The sequence below is a fragment of the Rhamphochromis longiceps genome, linkage group LG12, assembly GCF_057381845.1.
Source record: "Rhamphochromis longiceps isolate RC_006_pf linkage group LG12, R_longiceps_female_GT1.1, whole genome shotgun sequence".
NCBI classification, from domain to species: Eukaryota; Metazoa; Chordata; class Actinopteri; order Cichliformes; family Cichlidae; genus Rhamphochromis; species Rhamphochromis longiceps.
The window spans coordinates 46,027,015-46,039,098 of NC_140568.1; the positions used below are offsets into that span (position 1 = coordinate 46,027,015).

Genomic DNA, 12,084 nt, shown 5'->3' on the forward strand with positions numbered 1-12,084 from the left:
AGAGAAACAGCTGAGAAGAGGGACGGGGGAGAAGGGCAAAAGACAAAAACCAACAGAATGAGCAGAGAAAAAAAAATGCATATATCAATCACCTGGATCACCTGCTGAGAAAGAAAAAAGAAAGCAAGCAGAAGAGAACAAGAGTAATAGAATAAACAACATCACAATGATATATGGGAATATGACAGTAAATACTAAATGTTAAACATTATTGTGCAGCACATAAGATCAACAGAACACAGTGTGCTTTGAGGTAGGAGCCAAAAAGGGTGTAGTTTGTGGGTGTGATCACCTGTGTGTACACCTGTGAGCATGGACGCGCTTGTTTTTAAAAGGTTCCTTCATGTAATAATCTGCTAGAGGGTGTGGGGGGGCCACAGCCCCGTCCTCCAGGGCATGAAGCAGGTATGGAGGAGATCAAAACTCCAGACATCCAGAGGCCCCCAGAACACAAGAGACCAAGGAAGACCAACAGAGGGTGAAGCTTTGACACATGAAAAGTAGAGCTGGGCGATATGAGATTTTTTCATATCACGATATGTGTTTTTAATTTCAGGCGATAACGATATCTATCACGATATCAGCCAAATAACTATATTTGTAAGATTTAAATGTGCCGTTGCTCACAAGTAAAATGTGAAATAATCAGCAGCTTGTTTTGATTTAAATATTTATTTCCCATAATAAGTTCAACAGGGTAGATGTACTTAAGGAACATGAGACTTTTTCAGATAAATAAAGGCAAATATTGCAAACTACACAAAAGGCAGCCGCTAAAGCGTTTAAGTTTCAAAATAGGACAAACGAAACAGACTAAACTGTCAATTCCACTTAGAAACAAAATATTACTTCTAAAATAAAATCTTAGTTTGTTTTACAGAAGATCAGACAAAACTGACTAACTTTTGTCAACATCAAATAAACTGAGAACTAAAAGGAAATTCTCGACCTCTCCTTGTTGTATAGCTGAGCTTTTCAAACAGCTGTAACAGTTACTAGTCTGACAAAAGCCGAATGACGAATCAGCGCTTCCAGTCAGAGACTGAGCTGCACCGCTTTATTGTATTTCCAGACTTGCTTTCGGCACATTTACAGTGCAGCTGCTCTGTTTTTGTCAGACTTGAAATAGCAGAAATACCTTCACACTACGGAGCTTCTGTGGCTCTTCCGTTCGACAATCTCTCCGGCGTTGGAACCATCGTCTGTTTTCTCCTCGGTAACCTTCGGTCGCGCTCTCGGCGCACTCATTTCCTCCGTTACCCGGCGGCACGGCGGCTGGCTGCTTCCCAAACAAATACACACGTGCGGCTTGGCACTTGTGCTGTACGCAACAAGTCACGTGACGTGACACTGCGGCTGTGATTGGTTCGGCTCTGCGCTACTTAATTTGGATTGGCTGTTTTTTTTTTTTTAAGAGGACAAGAGCGGTGAGGCCTATCTCAATAGTTTAATTTTTCTATCGAGAAAAGGTTATTTCACGATACATATCGTTATCGTTCTATCGCCCAGCTCTAATGAAAGGCTGTGACTTTATTGAAACAGAGCCAATCAAACAGATTGATTGGAGTGATGATAGGATCGATAATCGCTGCTGGAGTCAAACCTCAGAGATCACAGGGATTGAAGAAAATCAGGATGCTTGAGTCTGGTTTCTGCTCAGAGTGAGCATGCTCAGCTCTGTTACCATGACAACCATGGCAGCTCTCACTGGCACAGCCTTTTTATACTCTTCTTCACAGCTTCTGGGTGGACTAGCACACTGCGAGCCTGGACTGAGTGGACCCCGTTTGTCCTCGGCCTGAGACGGACACACTTTGCTGATGTGGGACTTTCTGGGATTCTGCATCAAACTGAGTTGAAAGATTTGTGCGCAAACAGAGTTTTAAAGCGATATCGTGACAGAAATGTGAACTTCCAACAGGAAACACTGACAGAACTCCAATAAGCTGTAATAATAGGAGTCAGAGCTGTTAATGTGAATGGAGCCAGGGTCTATAATCCCATTAAAATACAGATCAAAGTGCTGTGAGTAGGATTAAAGCTTCAGTCAGATCCTAAAAACACTGGAAAGTACTAAACTAAGATGGGTGTAGATCCCGTGTGCTGAGGGAGGAGTCGTACCGTGCAGACGGTGTCTGATTGGCTGAGAGCTGCTGACCTCACAGAAACGCAGCCTTTATATACCCGACACTGATCATGTGACCCGAAGGATTCTTAGGAAAAAGTGAGCGTATGACTCGGTACCCTGACCCACTCGTCACTTTCCACAGAACTCATGCTGACTTCCTGCCACAGCTAACCACCACAAGAAACACCATATTTATACACCAGTGCACCAAATCACAGGCTGTTTCCACATAAGACTGAAAGTCCCAGCCAGGAGACCATCCTGGTATCAGGTTAACGCACACCTGTCCCACAGGCTCCACGCTGAAAATTTACCCACAATGCATTTTCCCTCTAAGTCAAAGACATCAAACTGTGATATGTGCCCTCATACTGATGATCACTGCATCAACAACACTGTGAGTTTTGCAGTGGGTGTTACAGTGTTTGTAGTTTTTCAGCCCTGAAAGTTTTCTGGACTTATGAAGTAAAGAAAAATCATTCAAAAGGGTCAAATTTGTAGTTTTAACTCATTTATGTGGAAAACCTTCATTTAAAATGTAAATCTTTGTTTGGCAGACACACTGACCCCGAGGTCATGTGGCTCACTGGCTTCACATCAAACCTGCAGAGTCCAGCTTATCATCATCGCAGTACGTGTGAGGAAGTGTTGGAGTTGGTGCATAGCGGACGCCTTCGGTGGACTCCGCCTCTCGCCCTCGCAGAGCCAGGATAGGCTCCAGAATTTGTGCATACGTTCATTTTTGTATTTCAAGAAAATGATTCATTAAACGTGTTGGTGGGTTTAAAAATATAAAGAATAAACCTTTCTTCTCTAATTTTATGATTTTGTCAGATTTTAGAATAATCCTTTAATTGTCCCACAAGGAGAAATTTGGTTGTAACAGCAGCCAAAAAGACACATATACAAACAAACAGGACACAGAGCAGAAACATACACAATTTTTCTTACATATTTACATTAAGGACAATCGTTACTATAAACAGAGTACTGTACAGTTATTAAATTAAATTAAATAACTACAGGTAAGAGGCAAACCAGGTTGTAGTGCGAATCGGTTAATTAACTTATTGCAGTTACAGCACAGATGTAAACATCTGTGTTTGTTGGGAGCAGTTCTGATTGTGCAGTCTGACAGCTGCAGGGAGGAAGGACCTGTGGAAACGCTCCTTCATGCATCGAGGATGCATCAGCCTGTCACTGCAGGAGCTCTGCAGTTCAACAACATCTACATGCATGGGCTGGGAGACTCTGTCCATCGGAGATGTTATTTTGGCCAGAGTCCTTCTGTCTCCCACCCCTGCACTGGGTCCAGGGTGCATCCCAGAACAGAGCTGGGAACAGAGCATTTTAGATCAAAATGTGAGCGTACGCTCCCCGTGGTGCGTCACATCTCCCGACCCTGTCCAGTGGGCTGGGTTCTGGCCCCCGAGCCTTATGTTTGGCTTGTCTGAGGGCTGCAGTTCACACTCCGCGCCAGCCGGTGGCGGTAACGCACCGTGTCGTTGTTTTCCATCCACCAATAAATTTCGAGCAGCCGGGGTGGTGGGCGCTGATTGGTCGGCGGACCGGACTCGCGGCTTCTCATCAGATCACTCTTCAATAATCAGTCATGATCAGAGCTCCACGTGCGCCTGAGACGTGGACCGGGACCCGACGGGACGCTCCACGCGGACGTGTCCGCGGGGCGACCAGGTGAGCCGTAGGGTTCCCAGGACCCACTTCCGGTGTTTCTGTGTGTTTTATTTCTCTGCTCGTGTTGGTGAATATTCTGCAGATTTAAATGATGTAAGTCAGGACATGCGTGACGTCATTCACAGACTCGGCGCTACATCATAAATAATCCTTCCGGTCGCTTTAGTGTCGTTGTGTAAGTGTCGCGTTTATGTCTCAGTGACCGTGCGTGGATCTACAACAGCTGCTGTGCGGCTCCGCCTGTGGTCCACGGTCACCGCGTCCCACCCTGCTGTCTGCTGCTAACACCTGGGTGTATTTGACACACTCGTGTTTTAGTTTCTTTTTCTCTGTCACATAGAGCAGGGCAGATAAAATATTTATCACCATATACATTTGAAAATGTGCGATAACGATATAACTGACGATATAATTGACACTGGACAAAATACTTTACAACTCCTCAACTTTATTAGTGCAAAACCATCAATGTATGTTCACTTAATCAACCAGCTGTTTTTTATCTGCATTAAAGTTATATAAACATTTAACAGTGCAAATTGCTCGCTAACAGTTTAACCAAAAGGCATTTCCAGTGGAAACCGGCCGACATATCCTCAGCATAACCATGTACAACATCCACAAACCTTAAAAAGAGGCTCTACACACACAATACAGTAATAGACCCTGTGCACGAGACAATGCTAACTTCCTGGTTTGAGACCGGATGTGGGGTTGTACATTTCCGGTAGCTTTACTTTGCGGTCAATCGCTACTGCGAAGATATATCCTCCACAATCATGTCCAAAACTTGAAAATGGAAAGATGGTGTTAAGTTACAAAGAGAAGGTGGGAACACTCACCGCTGCTGTGTCATAAAAAATCTAATGATCAGTTTAAAGAGTTTAGATCGATCAGCTGTTTACATCACTCAACACAAGCAGAGCTGCATCGCTGCAGCAGAAGACACATCGTCCACATGCAGAAGCACATCTCTGTATAGTGACTGGTCTTATGATCTAAACAGGCAAATGTTCAGCATTCAAACTACAGGTGAAGAACAGTCAAACCAGATGTTTCCCGTTATGTCGAGATCAGCTCGTCAAGTACACACCTACACCTTCTTCTTGAGCTCTCAGCGAAGGCGGTCGCACTTTCTCCTCTCCTCCTCACCCTTATCTTCCCTGCTTCGCCTCTATGTCCTTGTCTTGTCTTGTGTGAATTTACTTTCCCTGGAATAGTCTCTCACTGTCGTTCTCTAAACCTAAAAGAGAATTATGGATTTGATCAAAAGACTGACAACACCACGGAACAGAAGTTTGATACCATCATGGGGAGGCTCGCAGCTCTTCAACGGGAGATCGAGAGACCAGCCTCGGAGTGCTAGAATTCGAGCTGCTCACAAAGGAGAAATCAACAATATTCAACATTTGGACACCACGGCCCCAGCTGCAGGCCCAAGGCTGGAGCCCACCAAAACAACTCCCTGATAACGACTGTGTGATGACTATTCTTCCCGCCCCATGAAGGACACCTGGATTGGCTGGAGGACTGTTTACTTAGCCTGATAGGCCGAAGGACACTGTCTCAGCTAAACTATGGACACACACACACACACACACACACGCACACACACACACACACTGATAAGCACTCACTCATCCCCCTCCCTTTCCAACGCCTTCGATGCTTGTGCCCTACCGGGGATGATAGCAGTCAACTGGACCAGCACAGATGCTGCAGGACCGGATGTGCTGTCTACGCCGGCTCTCTCTTACCCTTTACCCGCCCTGTTGCTTGTCTCGTGTTTCTATGGTGTATTGATAGTCATGTGCTTTTGTGCTGAGGTGTTTTTTCTTTTATCAAACTGTTCTCCCACCAGGAGCTCAGTCTGAGTGGAGTTTTTTTTTCTCCTCCTCTTACCTCATGTAGTGTATTTTCGTTGTTTTTTTCCTATCAGCCTACCTTCTGACATGTCTGCCCAATGTGATGTTTGTGTAAAGTTGGTCAGAAGGTTCCTTTGTGAGTGCGCATGCGCCATTAGCATGCTGCCTGCTGTAACCCCTAATTTCCCTCGGGATGAATAAAGTATTCTGATTCTGATTCTGATACACAGCATGTTAACAAACCGTGAAAAAAGCCACACAAAAAACGAATGATTGCTGGTAATGGTTTCTATACATTAGTATGTACGAAGGGTATGTTGTGACTTACCTTCAAAATTACAGCGGTCCCTCGCTATAACGCGCTTCACCTTTCACCTCGCTGTTTCAGATTTTTTAGTGCAAGTTTGCTGCTTTTTTTTTATGTCACATTGTGTCCTGCGTCCTGATCGCTGCAGACGATCTCCTCCGTCTCTCCTGTACAGTCCAGAATCGCTGCATCGATGCTAGCAGTGTGACTCTGCAGTGCAGTGCTGTATGTCCACGATGTCCACCAAACGTTTTGCACCGTCAAAAATAAAATCGGCTGCTTGATTTCACCTCTCGCTGGTTATTTTTAGAACATAACACCCGCGATAAACGAGGGACAGCTGAGAAATATAACATTTGAATCCATTTTCTCTTTTGCTCTGAGGCGCGGGGGAAAATATCGACAAGTCGATGAACATCATTTACAGATATGTTGGGTAAATGCCCGAGACATCTATAGAAATGTAAATCGCCGCTTGATTCATTTGGTTAACTTGTTTTGGACCGTAAACAAGGCGCGAATAGGACACCGGAAACAAAGCTCCCCACAGGAGTTTCCACACCGGAAGTAGCATATGCTAACGTGCACATAGTCTATATTATGTTGAAGCACACTACGTATCACTCCGCGAGGCTCCGCCTACGATAGCCGTAACGCTCCAACAATCCATCAAGCGGTGCGGCTTCGTAGCTCAGCAAAGTCGTACTGAAACATCTGACAGATTTTCGAGCGCCGTGCACATAAAATCGTTTCCAGGTCAGTAACACAACCAGAGTTCATACATAAGGCACACGGGATTATAAGGGGCTCTGTTGACTTTTCAGATTTTAAGTGCGCCGTATTTTCCAAACAACACGGTAATAACGGCGGCCCGCTAGCATGCTCCACCAAAAATAGTGCTTTGTTGTGTATCTGACGGACGAAAGCTAAACCAGTTCCACACCAGTGAAGCTGCAGCATTTTTACAAACCAGTTCTGGTTCATCCGTTTCATTCAACGATCCACTTTCGTCCTCCTCATTCTGCGTCGCCGCCATGATTTTTCCGCCGTGTGCGTATGAAAACAAAGGCACTGCGCATGCACGTTTTACCCATATTCTATCGCCATGTTTCATTTTCCTATCATTGCCCAACATTACACCGGTGCTACCGTGAGCGGTATGATAAGATAAGATAACCTTTATTAGTCCCACACGTGGGAAATTTGTTTTGTCACAGCAGGAAGTGGACAGTGCAAAAGTTATGAGGCAAAAATTAGAATACAATAAGAATAAATACAGTACACAACTGTACAGAATAGAATAGAATAAATACTATATACATTAGAATAAAATAGAATAAAATATACAATAAGATAAAAATAGAATACAAATGCTATATACAACTGAGTAAAAATACAACGATGCCAGAAAAGTATTGCACATGTGTGGATGTGTGTGTTTGATCAGTTAAAGTCTTTGTTGTGGAGTCTGACAGCAGTGGGGAGGAAAGACCTGCGAAATCTCTCCGTCCCACACCGTGGGTGCCGCAGTCTCCCACTGAAGGAGCTGCTCAGTGCTGTCACAGTCTGCTGCATGGGGTGGGAGATGTTGTCCATCAGGGATGACAGCTTAGCCGCCGTTCTCCTGTCACTCACCACCTCCACTGGGTCCAGAGGGCATCCTAGAACAGAGCTGGCCCAGCCCTACTGTCACAGTTCAGCGTTGTTTGTCCGTCGCTTCTCCCGCCCTGATCTCTGTCCTTCAGTCCAGCGTCAGTAATGGAAATGAACCAACGGGCTGTCCGGCTCACAGCGGGTAATCTGCCTGGTATGCCAGATTACCGTCCAGTGCCGGGAGGCAGATGGCTTGAGTGGAGGCTGACGGAGAGGCGAGTTTCCTAAAAGAGATCAGCCTTGCGATGTTACCGCACTTCACTGAGGCTCAGCCTTCAGCAGGTGTTTTGGAGACTGCTGATCAGAATTATTGATGGTTACAGATGTAAAAAGGACCCCGTGGGTCTCTGTGTCACAGTGTACTGTAATCCAGATGTGACAGTAGCGAAGGTGTCCAGCAGGTGTGGCTGTGGAGCTGCTGTCAGGTGCAGTTCTGCCTCAGCGTCTCAGGCCCTCACAAACACAAACACTGTAGCTCCCTAACAACTGAAACCATATTGTGGACTCAGCTAAACTACATTTATTGTTTTTATTTGTTAATTTGATAAAATTCCTTTATGGGCGTGTTTATTGTGTTCGAATATCTTTGCTGCGTTTTATAAATCTGGCGTTTGTCATAAATACAGTGATATTGGAAAAAAGACAAACGAATGAAAAGCCACTCTGGAAACCTGCTGAAGCTGAAGCTCAAAATGAAGACTAGTAAGAAAATAGGGGGCGGGGCTTTATTCATGTTTGAATGCCATTGAGACTCCGAACGTTTATTTCAGTTTTTCTTTGCTGACTCTGCAGACTGTAATGGAGGCTCCGGCCAGCAGGGGGCAGCAGGTGGTTTTACCTGAAGTCATTACAGCTGAAGTTCTGTGTCTGTGAATGATGCATGCTGGGAAAACGGACCGAGAGCCGCTGTGACATCGGCACAGGTGAGCGGGTGGGTGGGATTCTGGGACGTGCTCAGACTGAGGTGTGTCACATGACCCTGCTGCTCTACAGGGTCCACCTCACTCAGCTGAGAGCAGGAAACGAAGCAGGAGCCGGGGAGTCTGCTCGTCCTCAGTGTTTACATGAAACTAATAATACGATTGTCAATAATCAATGAACCAATGTCTCTGACTCCTCTTAAATCTGACTTCTTTAAAGTTCACCCAAAAACACTAAACCTCCACCGTCAAATGTCGCTCTGCCTGGAAGTGATGTAATAAAAGGCCGACTGAAGCCCCTCCCACAGCAGTCTGTTCACAGAGGGGAGGGGCCGTGACAAAACCGGACTGAAGCGTACTCTGATCCAGGCGGCACGTGGCGTCCACGACTTCCACGGAGTCCACGGCTACAATCTAACCATCAGTTTGTGTTCTTGCAGGTGGCTCTGCTCTCTGATTTGATCCTGAGCTGTGATGTCATCGGTGGCGCCTCAGCCACAAAGGTGAGGTTTGATGTGAGTGTGTGGTGATGTCGCAGGGTGGGCGGGTCTTCTGGGAGATGATGTGAACAAAAGGCCGAATTGTAGCGCCCCCGCCAGGCAGTGTGTTCTCAGAGCGGGGCGCTGTGACAAAGATCGACCGAAGCGTTCGTCTGATCCCAGAACGTCACGTGACCAGACAGCTGACTGAGCAGGTTGGGTCACGTGACCGTGACAGTTTTATTCCCATGTTCAGCAAACTTCCTGTTTTTCTTCTTCTGCAGTTTCCTGACAGCGTCCTGTGTGAGCGCGGTGTCGGGATGGTCTGTGGCTGTGCCGCAGTAAAGAGGAGGAGTTCTGATCACGCGCCTCTGCGGTCTGTGAGCTCTGATCCAGACTCTCCCAGCTGTGTCGTTCTAGCCAGTTTGGGACAATTTGTTTTTAATTTGCTGTTTAAATGTTTTTAAACAGCCAAATGCAGCAAATCTCACACTGATCAAAACTCTGCAAACTAATGTTCAGTATATTTATTTATGCATGGGAATGAAAAAACTGGAAATAAATTATTAAATATATGAATGATTAAATTACAGTTCTATTAATTTGACACACTTGTTCAAATTTAAATAGACTGGCGAGGAAATGATTAAGACGTAAACCTGAGGGGGGCTAAATAAGTATAAACATAAGTGTATACTTCTGCCTACTGCTTTTCAAACAGCTGAATGGATGATGTTATGGACTGTTGGTGAATGTATATGTTCGAAATAAAAATGAACTGAACATTGAATAAATTACTGATTTACAATTTAAATTCATGACACATTTAAAAGATTATTTAATGATGTGTTTGATTCATTTTGGGACTCCTGGCCCTCCATATTAAATGGTTATGGGAGATGCCCCCAAGGGTGGTGGAGAATGACCGAGCTAAGATCCTGTGGGACTTCCAGATACAGACGGACAAAATGGTGGTGGCTAACCAACCGGACATAGTGGTGGTAGACAAACAGAAGAAGACGGCCGTAGTGATCGATGTAGCGGTTCCCAATGACAGCAATATCAGGAAGAAGGAACACGAGAAGCTGGAGAAATACCAAGGGCTCAGAGAAGAGCTTGAGAGGATGTGGAGGGTGAAGGTAACGGTGGTCCCCGTGGTAATCGGAGCACTAGGTGCGGTGACTCCCAAGCTAGGCGAGTGGCTCCAGCAGATCCCGGGAACAACATCGGAGATCTCTGTCCAGAAGAGCGCAGTCCTGGGAACAGCTAAGATACTGCAGGACCCTCAAGCTCCCAGGCCTCTGGTAGAGGACCCGAGCTTGAGGGATAAACCGCCCACAGGTGCGAGCTGGGAGTAATTATGTATATCTGTATCTCATATATACAGTGTTGGTCAAGTTACTTGAAAAAAGTAATTAGTTACTAATTATTAATTACTTCTTCAAGAATGTAATCCTGTTACTTTCCTGATTACTTACTTTCAAAAGTAATTAGTTACGTTAATACTTAGTTACTTTTAAAAAACATGATGCTCCACCTGAATATGTAGTAAAGCAACAGACCCTTCAGCCCAGTTCTATTTATTCTGCATAATCATCATATAAAAGTCTCTTTTTAAAACTTGTTTTACTCTGTTAACTTGATGCATCCAGCAAAAACTAAATTCTGACTGAAGAAGCGTGTTTAACACTGAAACCTGTGTTCTGCATATTCCAGCATAAAATAAAATCATGTGTTTTGGAACCTGCTCTGTCAAACAGATGCAAGTAAAACAGAAGAAATGAATGAAATCAAAGACTCAGCAGCTCTTAAATCTATTGTCAGCTGTTTAGCAGGAGTGGGGCGGGTGGAGGTCTGCCCACAGCGGTCATGTCAGTGGGAGGATCCGTGGGTTTCTCTGTGAATGTCACATTCCCGTGGCAGCGTGCTCGCTGCTCGCTCAGATTAGAAGTTTAATTTTTTGCTGTAGAAAGAAGTTTTCTTCCCACAGAGTGAACAGCGGACGCTGTTTCTGTTATTTTTACGGAATCAAACTCAAAGTAATGTGATTACTTCCACGCTTTAAACGCTGCATGGTCGTACATCAGTGAGCCAGGCTGTCGTTCCCACATCCCTCAAATCATTCCTGTACCGAAGAAGTCGTCTCACTCCTGCTTTAACGACTACCGTCCGGTCGCACTCGCCTCCGTCACTATATACAGAAAATGTAATATTTCTTTCCATTGCTTTGCCAATGACATTCAAATATATTTCCCTTTGAGCTTGAATGTCACAGATCCATTGCACACATTGTTTAATTGTCTTCATGATGTCAGAGTCTGGTAATCTCAAAACTCTCTCACTTTGAATGAGAGTAAAGCTGAAGTTATTGTCTTTGACAGCCATAAATCTACAGCCGTATCCCTCTGAACCAACTGATACCCTTGGCCCTCTGCTAGCTACCTCTCTAGAGACTCAGGGGGACTCTTGGATAGCTCCTTCAAATGAGAGAAACAAGTATCCACAGTGGTTAAATCAAGTTTCTATCAGCTATGTCAGATTTCTAAAGCCAAACCTTTGCTTTCCCCCAAGGACCTTGAGAAGCTGATTCGTGCATTCGTTACTTCGAGACTAGACTGCTGTAACTCCCTTTTTTGGCCTCCGTCACTCCTCTCTCTACCGTTTGCATTAGTACAGAACGCTGCTGCACGCCTTTTATCAGCTGCCAGAATGCATGATCACATGACTCCGGTTTTAGCACTAAGATCCTCTAATCAGATGCTCTTAATGCAGCCTAAGTCTAGGCTGAAACAGAGGTGATCGTGCCTTTGCTATTGCAGCACCTAGACTGTGGAACAATCTTACTGCCATTCGCTCTTCTGAGTCTATTCAGTCTTTTAAAGACTCTTCTTTTTACTTTGGCCTTGACTTAAGTTAGTTGATCATCATTTGGCAAGCTGCTATGTTTGTGTTGGAGGTTATGTATGGGAATCTCAGGAGCAGGGCCACGCCTCCAAACGTGCTCCTTCCGGTTGTCATCTATATAGGTGCCCCCAGT

The 12,084-nt window shown here is 45.0% G+C and overlaps 1 protein-coding gene and 1 non-coding gene across 7 annotated transcripts; both read left to right on the plus strand.

The window, feature by feature from the left end:
- The first annotated feature begins 3,684 nt into the window (after positions 1–3,684).
- Positions 3,685–10,969, plus strand: LOC146658291 (uncharacterized). 6 transcript variants are annotated; one of them, XM_085426677.1, is made up of 4 exons: positions 3,685–3,823; positions 5,074–8,571; positions 9,009–9,071; positions 9,332–10,969. In XM_085426677.1, the coding sequence occupies exon 4, from the start codon at positions 9,947–9,949 to the stop codon at positions 10,403–10,405; it is 459 nt and encodes a 152-aa protein (XP_085282803.1). In that variant the 5' UTR covers positions 3,685–3,823; positions 5,074–8,571; positions 9,009–9,071; positions 9,332–9,946; the 3' UTR covers positions 10,406–10,969. The 6 variants fall into 6 exon arrangements, with proteins under 6 accessions (XP_085282803.1, XP_085282806.1, XP_085282807.1 ...); XM_085426680.1 differs by having other exon boundaries at positions 8,441–8,571; XM_085426678.1 differs by having other exon boundaries at positions 3,691–8,350; positions 8,441–8,571.
- Positions 9,120–9,231, plus strand: LOC146658292 (small nucleolar RNA SNORD89). The gene has a single exon (XR_014914233.1). It is a non-coding gene; the product is annotated as a small nucleolar RNA SNORD89 (small nucleolar RNA).
- Positions 10,970–12,084: the final 1,115 nt, after the last annotated feature.

Excerpts from the sequence above, each read along its gene's own strand:
- LOC146658291 (XM_085426677.1), top strand. The coding sequence starts at position 9,947 with ATGCCCCCAAGGGTGGTGGAGAATGACCGAGCTAAGATCCTGTGGGAC.